Source organism: Anopheles merus, chromosome 2L, assembly GCF_017562075.2.
Source record: "Anopheles merus strain MAF chromosome 2L, AmerM5.1, whole genome shotgun sequence".
Taxonomy (NCBI): domain Eukaryota; kingdom Metazoa; phylum Arthropoda; class Insecta; order Diptera; family Culicidae; genus Anopheles; species Anopheles merus.
In genome coordinates this window covers 33,211,660-33,229,347 of record NC_054083.1, presented here as the reverse complement: position 1 = coordinate 33,229,347, position 17,688 = coordinate 33,211,660, and the positions used below count along the sequence as shown (strand labels likewise).

The 17,688-nt window shown below is 48.9% G+C and overlaps 5 protein-coding genes across 6 annotated transcripts; 3 read left to right on the top strand and 2 right to left on the bottom strand.

The window, feature by feature from the left end:
- Nucleotides 1–772: 772 nt before the first annotated feature.
- LOC121593458 (calmodulin-beta-like) lies at nt 773–2,244 on the top strand. Its single transcript, XM_041915793.1, has 2 exons — nt 773–1,373; nt 1,575–2,244. Exon 1 carries the CDS (start codon nt 897–899, stop codon nt 1,347–1,349), a length of 453 nt encoding a protein of 150 aa, XP_041771727.1. The 5' UTR covers nt 773–896; the 3' UTR covers nt 1,350–1,373; nt 1,575–2,244.
- LOC121593457 (vacuolar protein sorting-associated protein 53 homolog) lies at nt 1,374–4,572 on the bottom strand. Its single transcript, XM_041915792.1, has 4 exons — nt 3,637–4,572; nt 3,040–3,550; nt 2,699–2,977; nt 1,374–2,631 (listed from the first exon to the last, which is right to left on the bottom strand). Exons 1-4 carry the CDS (start codon nt 4,424–4,426, stop codon nt 1,512–1,514), a joined length of 2,700 nt encoding a protein of 899 aa, XP_041771726.1. The 5' UTR covers nt 4,427–4,572; the 3' UTR covers nt 1,374–1,511.
- Nucleotides 4,573–5,937: 1,365 nt separating this feature from the next.
- On the top strand, nt 5,938–9,404 carry LOC121592943 (valine--tRNA ligase-like). The gene is made up of 4 exons (XM_041914884.1): nt 5,938–6,268; nt 6,339–8,518; nt 8,590–9,237; nt 9,311–9,404. Exons 1-4 carry the CDS (start codon nt 6,166–6,168, stop codon nt 9,359–9,361), a joined length of 2,982 nt encoding a protein of 993 aa, XP_041770818.1. The 5' UTR covers nt 5,938–6,165; the 3' UTR covers nt 9,362–9,404.
- LOC121592944 (coatomer subunit epsilon) lies at nt 9,094–10,979 on the bottom strand. 2 transcript variants are annotated; one of them, XM_041914887.1, is made up of 5 exons: nt 10,740–10,979; nt 10,388–10,662; nt 10,146–10,311; nt 9,695–10,070; nt 9,094–9,404 (listed from the first exon to the last, which is right to left on the bottom strand). In XM_041914887.1, the coding sequence occupies exons 1-4, from the start codon at nt 10,836–10,838 to the stop codon at nt 9,696–9,698; spliced, it is 915 nt and encodes a 304-aa protein (XP_041770821.1). In that variant the 5' UTR covers nt 10,839–10,979; the 3' UTR covers nt 9,094–9,404; nt 9,695. The 2 variants fall into 2 exon arrangements, with proteins under 2 accessions (XP_041770821.1, XP_041770819.1); XM_041914885.1 differs by lacking the exon at nt 9,094–9,404 and having other exon boundaries at nt 9,525–10,070.
- A 2,004-nt stretch (nt 10,980–12,983) lies between these two features.
- Nucleotides 12,984–17,598, top strand: LOC121592963 (armadillo repeat-containing protein 8-like). The gene is made up of 9 exons (XM_041914930.1): nt 12,984–13,263; nt 13,767–14,187; nt 14,255–14,940; nt 15,011–15,082; nt 15,175–15,402; nt 15,502–15,684; nt 15,767–15,910; nt 15,992–16,149; nt 16,225–17,598. Exons 1-9 carry the CDS (start codon nt 13,240–13,242, stop codon nt 16,268–16,270), a joined length of 1,962 nt encoding a protein of 653 aa, XP_041770864.1. The 5' UTR covers nt 12,984–13,239; the 3' UTR covers nt 16,271–17,598.
- The last annotated feature ends 90 nt before the right edge of the window (nt 17,599–17,688 follow it).

Below are 17,688 nucleotides of genomic sequence, written 5' to 3'. Positions count from 1 at the left end.
TTTGAACCTTTTTAAAAATTACGTTGTTTAAAAGTTTTAAAATTATAGCAAATGGGAAAATATTTTGCATTTCACAATTGATGTGTCGAATCAGTACAATTTTCGCTTACTTTCTCTGTGTTTAGCTTCATTTGTTTTTGATTCGTACTTTGTTACCGTATCCTTTGTGTGTATTTTACAGGGTTTTTCACGATTAATTGGTTGATTTCCATATTTTGTTTAATTGCTTCCCATATTTTTTGGTGTGTCCTCTCGATTTTTTGGACGTTTCCCAGAATTTTTTGGTTCAATTGTATTGATATCCAGTCGGACACGGGAATGAACCAAAAATCTATGGGATACGGTGAATAAATCGTGAGACGAACCAAACAAATTATGGGAACAGACCAATAAATCATGGAAACCCTGTATTCCCTCGTTTTATTAAGTCTTATTTTCACCCTATGTTCTTGTTTATGGCATTAGTTGTTAATGCTATTAGTTGTAGCGAATCCTTGATATAGATCATACAGATCTTCTAATTTGATGGCTGGTTCTTCGTTGAGTACGTCGTGTTCGTGTCGTGTCCTCTAGTAAATGAGCGAGAGGCAGTGATTTTCGAATGTAAAAAAAAGCTCGATTTGTCGAACGGGTGTGATTGAACGAAACTTGCGCACAGTGAAGGAAGCTGCTGGGAGCAGTTGGACAATTTGAAATTTTTAAAGATTTTTTTTTTTAAATATTTCCCATAAAGTTCGTTATTTCTAGTATGAAGCAGTTTATATGCCTTTTTGCATATTATCTAAGTAAGCATTTTCTTTTTCGATGGTCAATTCACTTTAGTGTTTTACATAACATACCGTACCCTTGGGCAAAATTTACTGTATCCAAATCTTTACACCCCAAATTAACCCATCATGATGACCGAATCCGAACAGTCCGAGATGCAGGAGCAACAGTTCCGGGAAATGTTTGAAATGTTCGATCGCGACGGTAGCGGTTCGATTTCGACGACCGAGCTCGGTGATCTGATGCGCGTGCTGGGACTAAACCCAACGATGGCCGAGCTGGAACAGATGGTGTACGAAGTCGACTCGGACGGCAATGGGCGCATCGAGTGGGAAGAGTTTGTGGCACTGATGAAGAATAAATCGCGCGAACCGGTCGACGAGAAGGAGCTGTACGCGGCGTTTAAAGTGTTCGATCGCAACGGGGACGGGTTTCTGTCCGTTGACGAGCTGTCCGATGTGATGCAAAACTTTGGCGAGCGGTTGACGCAGCGCGAGCTCGAGGACCTACTGGCCGAGGCCGATATTGACGGTGATGGGAGGATTAACTATGAGGAGTTTGTTTACATGCTGATGAAGTGAGCGGTTGAGGAAAAAATGAACTAGGTACAACGGTGCTGCTGTTCCATTTAAATAGATGTTTGATTATTTTATTAACGTACATCACCCTTGTTAAGCTTATGTATTTATGGGCAAATACCGAATGCGTTAGGGGAACCGAGGGAAATGGGATTTCTAGCCGCACTAGTTCGGTAACCGATTTTTGATTAAATTTTCTATCTTCTTAATTCTTCCCTTGTCCATTAGCGAGTCTCCCAGGGCCATAATACTGGAACCGGCGCCACTGATTGCGGCTGCAGCCGCTGCAATTTGCTGCGATTGCGTTGAATTCCCGCCCAACGTGGGCGGTTCGTTGCTTTGCTGCGTGCTGTTGCCACTTTCGGTGCCCACCGCCTGACTGCCAGCGGTGGCCAAAGTCGTCGGCGGTTGCTGCTGCAGCTGCGGGCAAGCCCGCTTGTAAGCTTCCACCAGCTGTTGCTGCTCGATCTTGCGCACATTCTTCATCTCCAATATCTTGTGAAACTCTACCACGCTGCTCTCCGGCATCAGCTTCAGGTACTGCTCGATGTAGAGCGACGCCGGATGGACGGGCTGCATCACGACCTTAATTATCATTTCCGCCTTTGCCATGCCCTTGACGACAACCTTCGTGTAGCTGGCGGGTGGTTTCCGCTGCACCTGCGACCCGATGGAGGGCAGATCCATCAGCACCGTTTTCAGGCTGTGCGTGTCCAGCAGGAGCTGCTCGCAGCCGAGAATATTCCCACCGGATGCTGCCCCACTGTTGGCGCCGCCCTCGGAAAGGCTCGAGCTGGACGCACTGGCGACCAGCGCTGCCGTGCCCGACGCGGACGACGAGCCGGACGAGGTCGGCCGCAGCCGGTACAGTGTGTTGATGTACTTGGGAATGAAGGAGTTAACGAACTTGTGGCAAAACTGCGTGTAATACTTGCGGCTGTTGGCCAGATTGTCCCGTATCACGGGGACGGTTTGCTTGAGATTCGTTATGATCTGGTTGACGAAGCCGCTCTGGTCGCCCACGTTGCTGATGCTGTGCCAGGCGATCTTGGTCATCAGCAGCAGCGACTGTTCGCAGGCCGCATCGAGATCGTGCACCAGCAGCTGGATGCAGTTGGAAATGATGCGATGGTAGACGTCCTTCTCGTCCGACAGGTCCACCTTCGCGACGTACTGCTTGTCGATCTTTTCCTTCAGCTTGTCCTCCAGCTGCTGCACGGTCTCGAGACAGTATTCGGCCGTCGCGAGAATGTAGCAAATCTTGCGCATATCTTCAGAGGAGAACCTGAAATGGAAGGGATCAATGTGATTAATCGGCGGGCAAATTGAGGGCGCAGCCCCACTGTAATCACCTTGGCGTTTCACCCTCCTTGAGGAAATTGTGTATCACCTGGCCGGCGGCGGTGGACAGGTTTTGAAAGTCCTTCGTCAGCAGCGACATGCTGGAGCTGATCGAGGAGGTGGTCGTGTTGGGTGGCTGCGGTTTGGGAATGCGTGCCTCCAGCACCTTGGCAGCGTATTCGCGAAGATACTTCTTGAACAGCAGCACCAAATCGTACATTGGCTTTTCGTTGCTCAGCTGCATACACTGTACCATGCACTTTTTGTAGAATACGAACAAATCGGCGCAGCTGAAACGGGAAATACGGTTCTTAAGACACGAAAACAAAATTCCCTTCCACGAAGCACTTACTTTGGTAGGATGCCTGGATTGATTTCCTTCGGCACGACCATCTGTTGATTCGCCTGCGCAAACTGCTCGATCAGCGCGGTCAGCTCCCGGTCGATACTGTCCGTGTAGATGTCCAGGTAGGGCTTGAAGCAGCTGCCGATCAGATTGCTGAACGAACCGCGCTCCGGCCGTACCTCCTCGCTGGTCGCCTCCACGAGCGTCGTGCCGTTGAACCGCTTGTCGAGCAGCTGCTCAAAGTTGGCCGTTTTCTGGATGGCAAACAGTAGCAGCTTCACGTCGATCTCCGTCCTTCGGCGGGCGACAATCTTTGCCAGCTCCTCGCGCGTTATCGTGCAAAACTGGACCGTGATGCGCTCGGACACTTCCCAGTCGGGCGGGAAGACGGTGCCGTACTTTTCCTCAAAGTCCAGCAAATGGCGCTTCACCCAGGCGTACCGCTTGTCGATCTTGTCCAGCCAGGCAATGTCTTGATTTTCGTGAAACAGCTGCACATACTCCTGCAGCTGCAGGTCTGTAAAGTGTGGAGCAAAAATTGTGGTGTTAGTTTTTAATGCAGATGCGTGCCAACCCCCTGCCCCCACCCCACTCCGTACATACTTATGAACCATTTGAGGATGTTCTTTTTCACCGGCTTGTCCAGCACGGACGCCACCTGGCACGCGTCCTTCAGCTGCGTCAGCGTCATCCGGTTCGCGTTGCTGTGGCTCGTCGGGGAGAAAAAGTTCTTAAAATCGTCCGTAATTTGGGTGGCCAGCTCGGACTGGATTTGCTGCACCTGGGCGGACAGTGTCTGGATCTGCGCGATCTCCGAGTACTGCTGAAAGTGCTGGTTAACCTCGATGATGGCCTGCAGCGGGTTCAGCACCTCGCCGTACTGGCGGCGCTCCGACAGGCGCTTCAAATTTTCCACCCCGCCCACCAGCATGTGCAGATGGTTGAGGGTGGTGATGGCATAGGTGAGGTTGTTTTTGGCCGAATCGAGCTGCTTGATGTCGCGCGTTATCTCCTTCACCGCGTCCTCGGTCTTCTCCGCCCGGCTCTTGATGTCGGTGATGAGGGAGAACAGCTGCGTGAGCGACTGTTGCGCCTCCTTCAGCGCAACGCGCCCATTCTCGCCCGTGTTCACCTGGCCCCGCACCACGCTGCGGATGTTGTCGTCGATCAGGCTGATGTCGCACTCCATCTTCGCGATCACCTCGTCGATGTTGGACAGCGACTGCTCGTTCGGGAACAGCTGGTTGATGTAGTCGGTCGGATTGAAGTCGGGCTGGTCGAGCGGGTCGGAGCTTTGCAGCACCTGCTCGATGGCACGCTGCACGTCCTCGGACAGGACGATTTCGTTGATGTGATCCTTTTTCGCGTCATGCTCCTGCTCGACTAGGTTCATGTTTGGAATGTTGCTGTGGGTTTTTGTGGGATGTGGGATGGGGGCGAATTTGCTGATTCTTTGCGTATCAGCAAATTCTCTGTGGTCCTGCACCCGAGTTAAAGCTACACGTAATATCAACAGACTTAGCTGTCAAAACAATATGCAATTCATAGAGCAAGGTGAATGGGTTGGCGGTGTGATCAGTGAATCAAGATTACAGGCATTCCCCGATATACGCTATTAATGCGGACCGGAGGAAATAGCGTTACAATGTTACAAAGTTTGGAATGATTATTAAAATTCGACCAAAAGGGATTTTTTTCCTTCTTCTATTAGGTTGGTGGTTTACATCCTCCTATACTCTCTTTTGGGAGGTATAATCAGAGACGTACCATCTAAGCCTGGGAGTGTACTGTCATCCATGTCTCCTTTCCAAAAGGAGTCATGGATTGTCATAAAAAAAATAAAAAAGGGAATTTATTTTGCATTTGACATTTTATGTGTTAAATTAGTAAAATTTGCTCAAAGAACTGTCAAATTTATAAAATAGCGTATAACAAAATCGCATATATTGGCCCTATTACCACCGACAAACTGACGTGACACTTCGAACAAAATTAGCTTCAAAAGTTGTCTCCTTATTTCAAATGAAAATACGTTAATCACTAGCGCCATCTCTATAATGATTCGCTTACTTCACTGACACACAAACTGTCAGACACAAACAAACAAACAAGACAATCATGTCAAATCCCATACATTTTTCATGTTCGATGTCGTGTTCGATTGGTGCTAGAGCGCCGGGTAACTGGTAAATGACAGTACAGGCGGTCCCCGAGATACACGGTACCTCTTATACGCGGATTCGGAGATACGCGGTTTTCCAAATTTGACTGTTCTTTGAGCAAATTGTACTGATTTGACAGATCCATTGTGAAATACCAAATAATTTCCGTATTGATCGAATGTTAAATACCATTTCAAAGGGTTTAAAACTGTTCAATTCAGTAGAAACATATCAAATAATTAATTTGGTGGCTTAAACAACCCCCTACTTGTAAAATTGCACGAAAATTAGTGATATTTTGGCGGGAAATCACGAGATTCGACTTACGCGGAAATTCGAGATACGTGGTATTTTCCGGCCGTTTTCGGTCCCCATTAACCGTGTATCTCGGGGACCGCCTGTACTTTCGTGTGGGACACTTTTGTAACCCCAGTGTAATAGCACCGACAAACCGTCGTGACACTTTGTCACGACGGTTTGTCGGTGCTATTAAACTGCGCAGGTGGTAAGCAATTCGTACGTCAAAACGCATTTGACAGCTTTTACCACGACAGGAAAATTGAAATTGTGCATTTACGTGGTTGTTTTCGTACTAAGAGGAATTGAACTTTTCGAATGCTCAATTAAAAGTAAACAAAAGCTTATTTTCGTTTAGATTTCTTCGAGCAAAAGTTTTTTTATTTTCTTTATTTATTTAATTGTTGTGCAATGCTGGTAGATTTAAAAGAATGCATTATAAAAATTAAATATGTGTTGTAAAATTACTTAAAAAAAATGCGGTTTTCAGATGAAAACTAAAATAATTTGCATAATTGCATTTGTTGGTACATTTTATCGTTCGGGCAGTATGGTTGTAAGTGTCAAAAAAGGTAAACATAGGACGTGTGTGTTTTGAAATGGGCCGGTCTTTGCGGCGCCGAAGCACACGATTTCGCTAGCAAATGAGATAACAATTGCGGGGCTCGGGAAAATGCTCCGTGTTTTCCGACGAAATGTGGGACCGCCACTCTGGCCCGGTGGCTGTGGTCGAACCGCACCAAGTGTTATCCTGCGACAATACGGAACTGGAAAGGGTAAGACGGACGGATTGGGAGATCTTTTTCTACCACCTTTTACATCACACACCGTTTTCTCGCTGGATAGAAATTGCCTCGGCATACAAACCATCACAGGTGGAGAGAAGCTGCGAATCGGGAACGACACCTCAACTGCCGAGCGCATTCAACCTGACACGCGACAACGCCCCACCGTTCAATGTGCTCCTGCCGCCACCGAACGTAACGGGAGAGCTTCACCTGGGCCACGCGCTTACCGGCGCCATACAGGATGCGTTGGTGCGGCAGGCCCGCCTGTCCGGCCGACGGACCACCTGGATCCCGGGCATGGATCATGCCGGTATCGCGACCCAGGTGGTGGTGGAAAAGCGACTGCTGAAGGAGCGAAACCTCACCCGGCACGATCTCGGAAGGGAACGCTTCCTGCAGGAGGTGATGCGGTGGAAGGTGGAAAAGCAGGACAGCATCCGGCGGGCGCTGAAGAAGCTGGGCTGCTCGATGGACTGGAGCAGGGAGTACTTCACGATGGATGCGCACCAGTCGGTCGCGGTGAAGGAAGCGTTCGTGCAGCTGTTCGACCGGGGGCTGATCTATCGCGATCGCTCGCTAATCAATTGGTCCTGCACGCTCGAGTCGGCCATTTCGGACGTGGAGGTGGAGAATGTGGAAATTAGCGGCCCGACCGAGATAGCCGTGCCGGGGTACAGCCGTAACGTCACGTTCGGGCGAATGGTGGACATAGCGTACAAGGTGCAGGGATCGACGGAAGAGATCGTCGTGTCGACGACCCGGCCGGAAACGTTTCTGGGCGATGTAGCCGTGGCGGTGCACCCGGACGATGGTCGTTATTCGCATCTACGCAACAAGGTCACCTTCCTGTGGCATCCGGTGAGGAAGGAGGAGATCCCGCTCATCTTTGACGGCGCGGTCGATCGATCGTTCGGGACGGGAGCGGTCAAGATAACGCCCGCGCACGATCGGTTCGACTTTGAGCTGGGTCGCCGGCACCATCTGGCCACGGTCGAGGTAATCGATGAGCGGGGAAGGGTGCAAGAACATTTCGGCCCCTTCACCGGCATGCCGCGGTACGAAGCGCGTGAAGCTTTGCTGGAGTATCTGGCGAAACTGTCGCTGCTGCGTGGCATTAAGCCCCACACGATGCTGTTGCCGCTTTGCTCCCGGTCTAAGGATGTGGTGGAGCTGTTGCTTCGGCCGCAATGGTTCGTACGGTGCCGGGAAATGGCACAGCGAGCGATGGACGCGGTGCGGGAAGGCAAGCTCGAAATAGTGCCCAACACGTTCGAACGGGAGTGGTTCCGGTGGTTGGACAACTGTCGCGATTGGTGCATTTCGCGGCAGCTCTGGTGGGGCCACCGTATCCCTGCGTACTGTGTCCGCTATGACGGTGCAAAGGAGCGATGGATAGCGGCACGATCGGAGGAGGAGGCACGCGAAAAGTTTACAGCGCTGGAACCGAACGCGGCGAAGGACTTGGTATCGATCGAGCAGGATCCGGACGTGCTGGATACGTGGTTTTCCTCCGGCTTGCTGCCATTTTCATCGACCGGATGGCCGGGAACCGTTTCACCCGCCCATTATCCGCTGCAGCTGATGGAAACTGGGCACGATATTCTGTTCTTCTGGGTCGCCCGCATGGTTATGCTGGGTCAGGAGCTGACGGGGAAGCTGCCGTTCGAAAGGGTTCTACTGCATGGCATTATCTGTGACGAGTTTGGCAGAAAGATGTCCAAAAGTCTTGGCAATGTGATCAAGCCGGATCATGTCATACACGGCATTTCGCTGGAACGGTTACAGGCGGAGGCGGAAGATTCGCACCGGCAGGGTGTACTGTCCCAGGCGGAGCTGGGGAAATCCCTTGCCGGACAGCGCAAAATGTTCCCCAGCGGTATACCGGAGTGTGGCATCGATGCGTTACGGTTTACGCTGTGTTCAGCCAACGTGAAGAACCATTTCATACATTTTAACGCACAGGAAGCCCATACCAATAAGCTATTTTTTAACAAAATTTGGCAAGCTACACGATACACACTGGCGTGTGCCGGACGATTCAATGCGGGGAAAACTGTAGATCAAACAGTGGATCTACGGCAAGCCGTCGATCGAATGCCGCTGATGGATCGATGGATACTGAGCCGGCTCGGGAACACAGTGCAGCAGTGCCAAGAGGCGTTTGCGAGTTACAACTTTCATCTGGCAACGGCGGCACTGAAAACGTTCTTTTACTGCAATTTTTGTGACGTTTATTTGGTAAGTTGGCTCGCTTGATCCGTGGGACGTTTTTCACTTATAAAACATGTTTGTTTGCTTTTCTTTTTCAGGAAACGACAAAAATCAACATGAAACCCGAAAGCACTTCTGTGGCAGCGCTGCACTGTGCCGTGTTAAAATACTGCCTCACTGTTGGTTTACGCCAAATGGAACCATTCACGCCGTATCTAGCGCAAGAGCTTTTAACGCATTTATGCGCCGCGAGTTCATCCATTCCTGTGGATTTGGACCACGACGCGGCACTCGGTTGGGTGGACCCCCCACTGGAAGAAAGCATTGAGGGTGTGCTGCAAATATGTCAGCACATTAGGCAATCGAAAAACGAATACAATCCACCGATCGTGCGCAAACACAATCCCATTCTGCACATATACGCCAAAGCGCCCAAGCTTGCCGCCGAGCTGCACGTGCTGCGCGACACAATACAGCAGCTAACGCACTGCAACGGAGTCGTACTGCATTCGGACGAACGGCTGTTCGGCAACGTGCAGTACGTAGTGAAGGGTGCCCCAACGCATGACTGTTTAATTGGAATTGTGGCCGAGTCTGGCGGAGGCGGAAATGGTGCCGGTGCCGAGGCAAGCCGAAAGATGCTGGCGAAATTGGATGCAGAGATTGAGAAGCTGCTTAAGACTATTGGAAACGAAGGGTATAAACGGTCGGCCAGCGAAAGTGTACAGAAACGGCATCAGGAAAAGGTGCGTTTGTAAGTGGAAGGCGGCGAGGAATGTAAGTTTAACGCAGATTCTTTACCTTTATCTTTCCCTCTAGCTTGACCGATTGCAGCAACAGCGGGAAGAGATGCTAAAAATGGCTTCCTAAGTGTGTGTGTTTGATTTCTTGCAAGAGAATCCTAGTCAGAATGCTGCTACGTTTGTGTGTGGTTGGTCAGGCAGAGAGAGAGAGAGAGAGAGAGAGAGAGAGAGAGAGAGAGAGAGAGAGAGAGAGAGAGAGAGAGAGAGAGAGAGAGAGAGAGAGAGAGAGAGAGAGAGAGAGAGAGAGAGAGAGAGAGAGAGAGAGAGAGTGAGAGAGAGAGAGAGAGACAGAACCCAGACAGTGTTATTTGTTGAAGGGGCAAAACTATTTTGCAATTAAAAAGTTTATGGAATACATTTAAACATACGCAGCACACAGGGGAGAGCACACTTTCACTACCTTACGCAACTATCTCGTCGATCGGTTTGCTGTTCGACGGACCAAACTGTAGCACGAGGCGATCGAACTCGGCCTGCCGCTTATTGTACGCCGCCACCAGGCTGCTTCCCTTGTGGTCGTCCAGTATCTGCGCCAGGTAGCGGCTGAACTGGCTGCTGCTTTTGTCCCGCTGCTGGGACAGGGCGAGCAGATTGATCAGCGTGTCGTAGTTGTTCGGGTCGCGGTTTAAGCATTCGCGCAGCACCTGCTCCGCATCGTCGTACTTCTGCTGGCCGATGTAGCACACGGCCTGCCCGTTCAGCAGCAGCAGTGTGGGCGAAAACTTGTCGCACAGATCTTGGAAGATGAAGAAGGCATCCTGCAGCTTTTCACCGCCCTGCAAGTAAGGTGGCACGAACAGTTTTACCCGTGAGCCGGTTGGCGCAACACGTGCCACTAGTGCGATACTTACGATTTGAATGTTCAGCCATGCTTGGGACAGCTGCGTAAGGGTGGCATCGTCGTCCTTTTCCTGCATCGTGGTTGCGACCTGCTTCGCTAGATCTACACGGGACATTTTCAGCAGACAGTGCATGTGCAGGGACAGACACTCAAGGTTGAAATTTCCCACCAGAACTCTGCGGGGAAGGAGCAGACAGATAGAGTAAAGAGTAAAGAGATTGGCGAGATGTTGCGAAAGATGTCTGCACTCACTTCATAGCCGTTTCGTAGGTTTCCTCGTTGCAGTAAATGATTGCGCCAACGATAATCCACACCACGTGCAGCTCGTTGATGTCGCCCTGGAATTTTTCATCAAAGATCGACACGATCGCTTCCTTCCGCGCGCTGTTGGACATGTACTCGGCCAGGTAGCGCAGGGCAAGGAGTGGCGTGTCGTTTGACGATTTGATCTCGTCCAGCACCACGCGGTACTTGTGCTGCGCGATGTACGACCGGTACATGAAGATGTCCTTCTCCAGTGAGGCCTTCTGCAATGCGTGGTAAGAATGGGGGTTTTAGTATCACAGCCAGGAACGGAGTGTATGCGTGTTTTGCTTGCACGTACGGATATTTTGTTACACTCATTGATGCACGTCTGGTAGTTGCCGATGTAGAATGCGTTCTCTACATCGATCAGCTCAGACACTTCGTTGTTTCGGTTCATGGTGCTTGCGATATAGATTGGAGGATGTTTGGAAATCTTTGAACGGGCCGGGAATGTTGATATTTGGTTCCAAAATTTTGGAAGTTCCGAACACTTTCTGTGGTTGAAAATGACGTGGAATGGTATGAGTAAGAAAAAATCGGTTGGATCATGCGGAATGTTGTGACAGTTCGTGCTGGAATCAAAACAAACGTTTGACAGTCATGTTCACGTGCTGCGTTTCAAACGCAACGGAAAGGAAGGCGAACGGTTTTATCGGAAGTTTATTAATCGGTTAATTTAAAGCGTGTTTGGGCTTTATCAAAACAATAATTCAAAAAAGGTCGATAGTTGGAGCTCTAACATGATGTGATAATATTAAACTCGTTTTAATATTTAACATCCAAACTTCCCAAGCGCCACTGATTAAGCTTAAACGACAGGAAAATCAAATATCCATAGAAAAAAAAAGAAAGTTCCATAGCTTCATTTGTTTGCTCAATAGATGGCGTATTACAACTCATCATTATATTGTTGTCCTTTTCTTGCAATGTGTTTCGAAAAGTTTCATCTAATCATGACCTATATAGCCTTCTAATTTTCCGAGCAAAAATCTATAGAATGGTCGTGTGGTCCAATACGTGGGTATCAACACCAGTGACCATTACTCAAATCTCACTTGCTTAAGTGCTGGTGGTTTACATTGGAGTTTAGTGTTTAAACAATCGTATCGCCGTTCTAGTTCTAGCGATGCATAACTTCAATGCGAAACCATACAACAGTACAGAGGGAATGAGAAAGCTCTCCCCCAAGCGAGGAAGCTCCACTGGTTGGGTATCCCACAAACAAATGGCGCCACCAGCTTTTTGCTATTTTTAGAATGTATGAGTCGTTTGCCGTCTGCTAAACGAAGTCTTTCTATATATCGTTTAGGTTGAGAGCTTGAGTCGTTTAGAACTCGTTTAGTGGTCGTTTAGTGGATTTGTGGCACTTGGGAAACTTTTAAAACGAGGAAAGCTCCATCGGAGGTATCCCACCAACAGATAATGTCACTAGCTTTTTTGCTATTTTTGGAATGCATGAGTCGTTTGCCGTCTGCTAAACGAAGTCTTTTTAGATTCCTCTTGGGTTGTGAGCTTGAGTCGTTTAGAACCCGTTTAGTGGTCATTTCCCAAGTGCCACAAATCCACTAAACGACCACTAAACGGCTTCTAAACGACTCAAGTTCTCTACCTAAACGGAATATAGAAAGACTTCGTTTAGCAGACGGCAAACGACTCATTCATTCTAAAAATAGCAAAAAAGCTGGTGGCGCTCTCTGTTGGTGGGATACCCCAACCAGTTGAGCTTCATCGCTTGGAGGAGAGCTTTCTCATTTCCTCTGTACTGTTGTATGGTTTCGCATTGAAGTTATGCATCGCTAGAACTAGAACGGCGATACAATTGTTTAATTACTAAACTCCAATGGAAACCACCAGTACTGAAGCAAGTGAGAATTGAGTTATGGTCGTTGGTGTTGATACCCACGTATCTGACCACACGACCATTCACATAGATTTTTGCTCAGAAAGTTATAAGGCTATATAGGTCATGATAAGATGAAACTTGTCGAAACACATTGCAAGAACAGGATAGCAATATAATGATGAGTTGTAATACGCCATCTATTGATCAAACCAATGAAGCTGTGGAGCTTTCATTTTTTTATATGGATATTCAATTTTCCAGTCGTTTAAGCTTAATCTGTGGCGCTTGGGTTTAGTGTAGTTGTGGCACTTGGGTTGGGTTGTCAATATAATTCAACAATTTCAAATATTACCATTAGTGTTGTTTCGATTTTAAATAAAAAAGTCATACGTATAAATTTATCTAAAACACCAATACTGTTTGTGCCGTTTTAAAAATTATGTTTTTGCTTTTAAAATTGCGATTAATGAAGAAAACGGCACGGTTTTTTTGTCTTCAATTTTAACCAAAAGCATGCAATCTGTGTTGTTAAAATAGTGATAGCATGTGCGATTCGAATTGCACAAATTGTTTCGAAAAAGCTCGCAAGCAAAGGTGCATTCAACGGCTGTCAAGTTGCGCTTAAAAAATGGTGCCCTAAACCCGCATTGATCCAACCTGAAATATATCTCGCCGCCCACTTCCAACTCTTCCCAACCCCTCCCGTACACTCGTACGTTGTGTCGGCTGTCAAACGTGAAATGTGAAAAATCAAACTGCGTGTGTTTTGGATTTCTTTTCCCTCCGTACAGGCCCGTGTGTAATCAAATAGTTTGCAAAAGTTGCCGCCGCCCTTCTTGTTTGGTTCGGCCCCCGTTTCGCCGCTAGCTACCCGGAATTTCGGTTCACGCACGGTGTTGCAATCCCGCCAGCCCGCCCGCCGAGGTCCAGGTCCCGCGCTCAGCTACAACACAGAATGGAGCCGTTCACCTGCTTCATGGTAAGAAGGGGTAGGGGCCCCGTACATTTCGCGGTTCCGGTATGTGTGTGTATGTGTGGCTTTGGTGCGTAATTTGTGCCTTGCGCCCGCTTTGGCCACGGTTCCCGCCCGCGTTACGTGTCCGGTATTGGGTGCGCAGTGGTAGCAAATGTGTCCAATCCAATCCACCACCGGGTCCAGTGATTGCGCGGTAGTTGCGGTCGGGCAGGCGCGGGTTGAAATGTTTCATCTCGATCTTGTTTGGAACACCGTGTTTGTGGGTGGGGGGTGCAAGGCAACCCAGAGGTGCAGTGCAGCGGGCATGACAAAAACATAGTGCACTTTGATTGGTATTTTTTTTATAACCTCAACCTAGAGCCATAAACAAACGCGCCTCCGTTGATTGTTAGCTTTTCACCGAACTATCCCCGGTGCGGGGCTTTGTGTGCGTGTCTGTGCAGGCAGCAGTAACAATCTTTGCTTTTTTGTTTGCTCTCCCCCTACTCTCAACCGATCAACCGCAGGACGTGGAAAACTCCCGCTCCTACATCGACGAGCTGTACTCGGAGGAAAACTGCAAATGCCAGGAAGCGATCGTCTGCCTGAAGAACGCCGTCATCGGCTCGAACAAAAAGAAGGGCTCGATCATATCACAGGGCATCGTGCCGCGGCTGATTGCGCTGCTGTGCAATACCGGCAAGCCGCTGCAGCTGCGCATCGACGCCGGCATCGTGCTGGGCTCGCTGGCCAAGGGCACCGAGTCGCAGGTCCACTCGCTGATGCGCTTCAACATCGTCGAGGTGCTGATAACGATCATCTTCGACCCGAGCACGAACGAGCGGCTGATGGAGGCGTGTCTCGGGGCGCTACAGACCATAGTGCAGTATCCGTTCGCGCCGCTCGATCTAATCCACTCGGACATTAACAACATCAAGCGTTTGATACGTGAGTGTCCCAAGGCCTTGGCCCACGGATTTTGTGATTCAAAACTCTAATCTCAACCCGTTTCCAGAAATCGCCTCACCCCGTAGCAGCTTCGCCTGCCAGATGTACGTGGTCAACATCTTCGTTCCTCTCTGCCACTCCTCGCACCAGCAGAAGAGCCTGTGCCAGGCGGAGGTGATACCGTTCCTTGCCCGGCTCATGATCTGCGACAACACCACGCTGCAAGTACCTGCACTGAAATGTTTGGCCGCGATGTGCTTCACCAACAAATCCGTCTCGAACATCGTGCACGCGACGTACCACGCGGACCGGTCGATACTGGACATACTGACCGCGCTGCTGTCGCGGACGCGCGACGTCCAGGTGCAGCTGTCGGCCAGCCGGTGCCTCACCTACCTGCACCGGGCCGGTTCGCTGCCAGCCGAGGACTACCGGATCGTGTACAAAACGCTGCCCTGCCTGGCCCGCCTCTGCTCGGACGAGTTCGAGGAGGATACGCGCGCGACGGCGGCCGAAACGCTCGCCTACCTGGCGGAGATCGATTCTGAGCTGCAGCGGCTGGCCGCGATCAGCAACCATCTGATAGTGTCGCTCGCCAATCTGGTCAAGTGCCCGTCGGTGCTGTCGCGGCAGGGTGCATTCCGCTGCTTCGCGTCGCTCGCGGCCAACGACGAGGAAATCCGGAAGCGCATCATCGAGATGGACGGGCTAATGGAGGAGGTGCTAAGCGGACTGAAGGACGGCTGTGCGGAGGTATGCGCGAAAAGTGTGGAAATGATGGAAACCCGGTCAGTGCAGTGCTAATGCGAGTGTCTCGTTTCAGGTTCGACTATCCGCGGTACGGTGTCTTCACTCCCTGTCACGCTCGGTGCAACTACTGAGAACCACTTTTCAGGTGAGCTATACACACACACACACACACACACACACACACACGGGTTGCGGGTGCTTTGTAAACGGTGTAAAACGAGCTTTACCTTGTTGCAGGATCACTCGGTATGGCGCCCGCTGATGGATTTGCTGTCTGGCGAACCGTCGCTGGAGCTTCAAACCGTCGTCACATCGACGATCTGCAACCTGCTACTAGAATTCTCACCTGCCAAGGAACCGATGCTCGAATCTGGTGCCGTCGAGATGCTCTGCGAGCTAACGAAACATCCCGACCCGGCGCTCCGGCTGAACGGCAGCTGGGCATTGATGAACATGGCGTTTCAGGTCAGTGTTGGGGCTCCAAGCCGAATGGCCGAAACGGTGTACTGTGCTCTGTATGCGCATCGTTTTGTACACGCTTTCCGTTCGTCTTTTATCCTGCAGGCCGAACAGCACGTGAAAACAAAGATAATCAACACGCTAGGAACGGATAGGATATTTCAATTGCTTGGTGATAGGGACGAGCGCGTGATCATGAAAACGCTGGGATTGTTGCGCAATCTGCTGAGCAATACGCTCCACATCGAAACGATCATGTCGGAACACTCGAGTGAAGTTTTGCGAGCGGTAAGTGTGGGCAAGGAGGTAGAGCGTTATCTTCAAAATGGCCTTTTAATCGTGAACAATGGTCTTTTTTCTGTTTGGTTAGGTGAGTCTTGTGCTGGACGATCCACATCCGCCGGAGGTAAAGGAGCAGGCGATAATCATCATAGGCAACATAACGGCTGGTGCACGGGACGAAGATTATGTGCTGCAGGATGAAAAGATTGTGAAAAAGATTAGGGATTTTTTGGTAAGCCCAATTGAGCGTCCGGGTATGCCTAGTATCATGCCGTTTTAAACAATCTTCCTTCGCCTGTCCGTGCTTTTGCAGGTCGCCAACGACAATAAACTACAGATGGGCGCGGTGTTTGTGGTACGGAACCTGCTAGAGAAGAGCGGCCGGCAGCAGATACTGCGGCAGTGGGGCTTTCTGGAAAATCTCGAACAGCTGCTACGCATGACACCGCAACACTCGCAGTTCTATGAGGAGTACGTATGGATAATGGGATTAGGCGTAAGCTAATCGTGTCTTACGTTCTCTCTCTCTCTTCTTTCCCCAAACAGCATACGGGATGAAATTTTAAGGTTTGAATACTCAGAAGACCATTGAAGAAAACCTTTTTGTTGTTATTGTTTTGTTACTATTAGTTTCTCCTTCCTGTTGTTTCCGGTCAAAGCTCCTGAGTTGTCTTTGTATGTGCCCATCGGACCGGACGGGGTATGTGTTTCCCGTTCTTTCCGTGTATGTGTGTTTTGTTCTCGTCTGTTCTCTCTTAATCACTCTCCCGTAATAGTTTTATCTGCTCGGTGGTGTAAAAAATGCGCAAAATGTGATGAAATTTAATTTCTCCATGTTTGTGCGCACTCTTACTACTTTCCCGCCATTTTACACATACTACTGAAGGCAGATACAGTTTTAGCTACAGCTGGATAATAGATTTCTAGTATTTCTTAATGGATCGACGCTCTAGGAAACACCTTCACCTACACTTACACAAACCTTGCGTACCGGAAAAAGATATTTGTGTCACAGCGGAAGATTGAAGACAAATCAAATGCTAACGATTTTTTTTAAACGTTTCTAACGAAAGCTCTACGAAGGAAAGCTTGTAAATATTTCCCGAGATATTCTTCAAGAAGCGTCAAAAGTGGAATGAACAAACAAACAAACAAACAAAAACAAAAACCATGTCGAAATTAGAGAAATGTAAAACAACTCTTCCCCGCCCTCGAAACCAGGATCGCTACACGCGGTCTGGTTTGTCGCAGAGCGCTTGTTAAGTTTACTCTAATTTTATTAATTTATTTAGGAAACGATTTCAAAAACAAAATTAACCAACCAACACAGACAAACTTACCATTGAAATCCAGTGAAATGTTCCACCATTGTACACTGAAAAGAAAAGCGATGGCAAAGGGAAACAAAACACATTTGCATTTCTTCACTAGAGAGATTACATTCATTCATCCACCTTTTTTTTGTTATCAGAACACGGAAAAGATCGCCAAGTCGCGCGAAGAGAGCGGTCAAGAGTCAAGAGCAAACGTCGCATTTTTAATGCGGTTTACTATTTTTCTTTCCATAACCAGAGAATGTATAGAATGCTAAAAAAAGCAAAAGCAAAAACAAAAACAAAAATCTTTCTCCACTTCCGGTACTTTACCCGGTAACTTCCGAAACACGAAACGATGATGATATGTGTATCTGTAAACGGAATGTGAATGTGATCGTTGTTTTGTTTTTATTGTTGTAGCAGCAGGGAAACAAATATGCCCCAATCTTCCCCTCCCATCGTACATTGATGCGAACATTGTGAATGTGGCAACAAAACGTTTATGAGGGGAAGCATATGCTGAGATAAGGAAAGGAGAAGCGACACGCAAACAAGAGAAAAGAAGAGAAAAGCAGAGACACATAATAAAACGGTTGAAAACATACGGACAAATTGATGTACGCGGCAGAACACCCGCGGCAGATGTGCACCGAAAAAGCATTGAGAATTGGAAGAAGTTGTCCGTTCCCTTTTT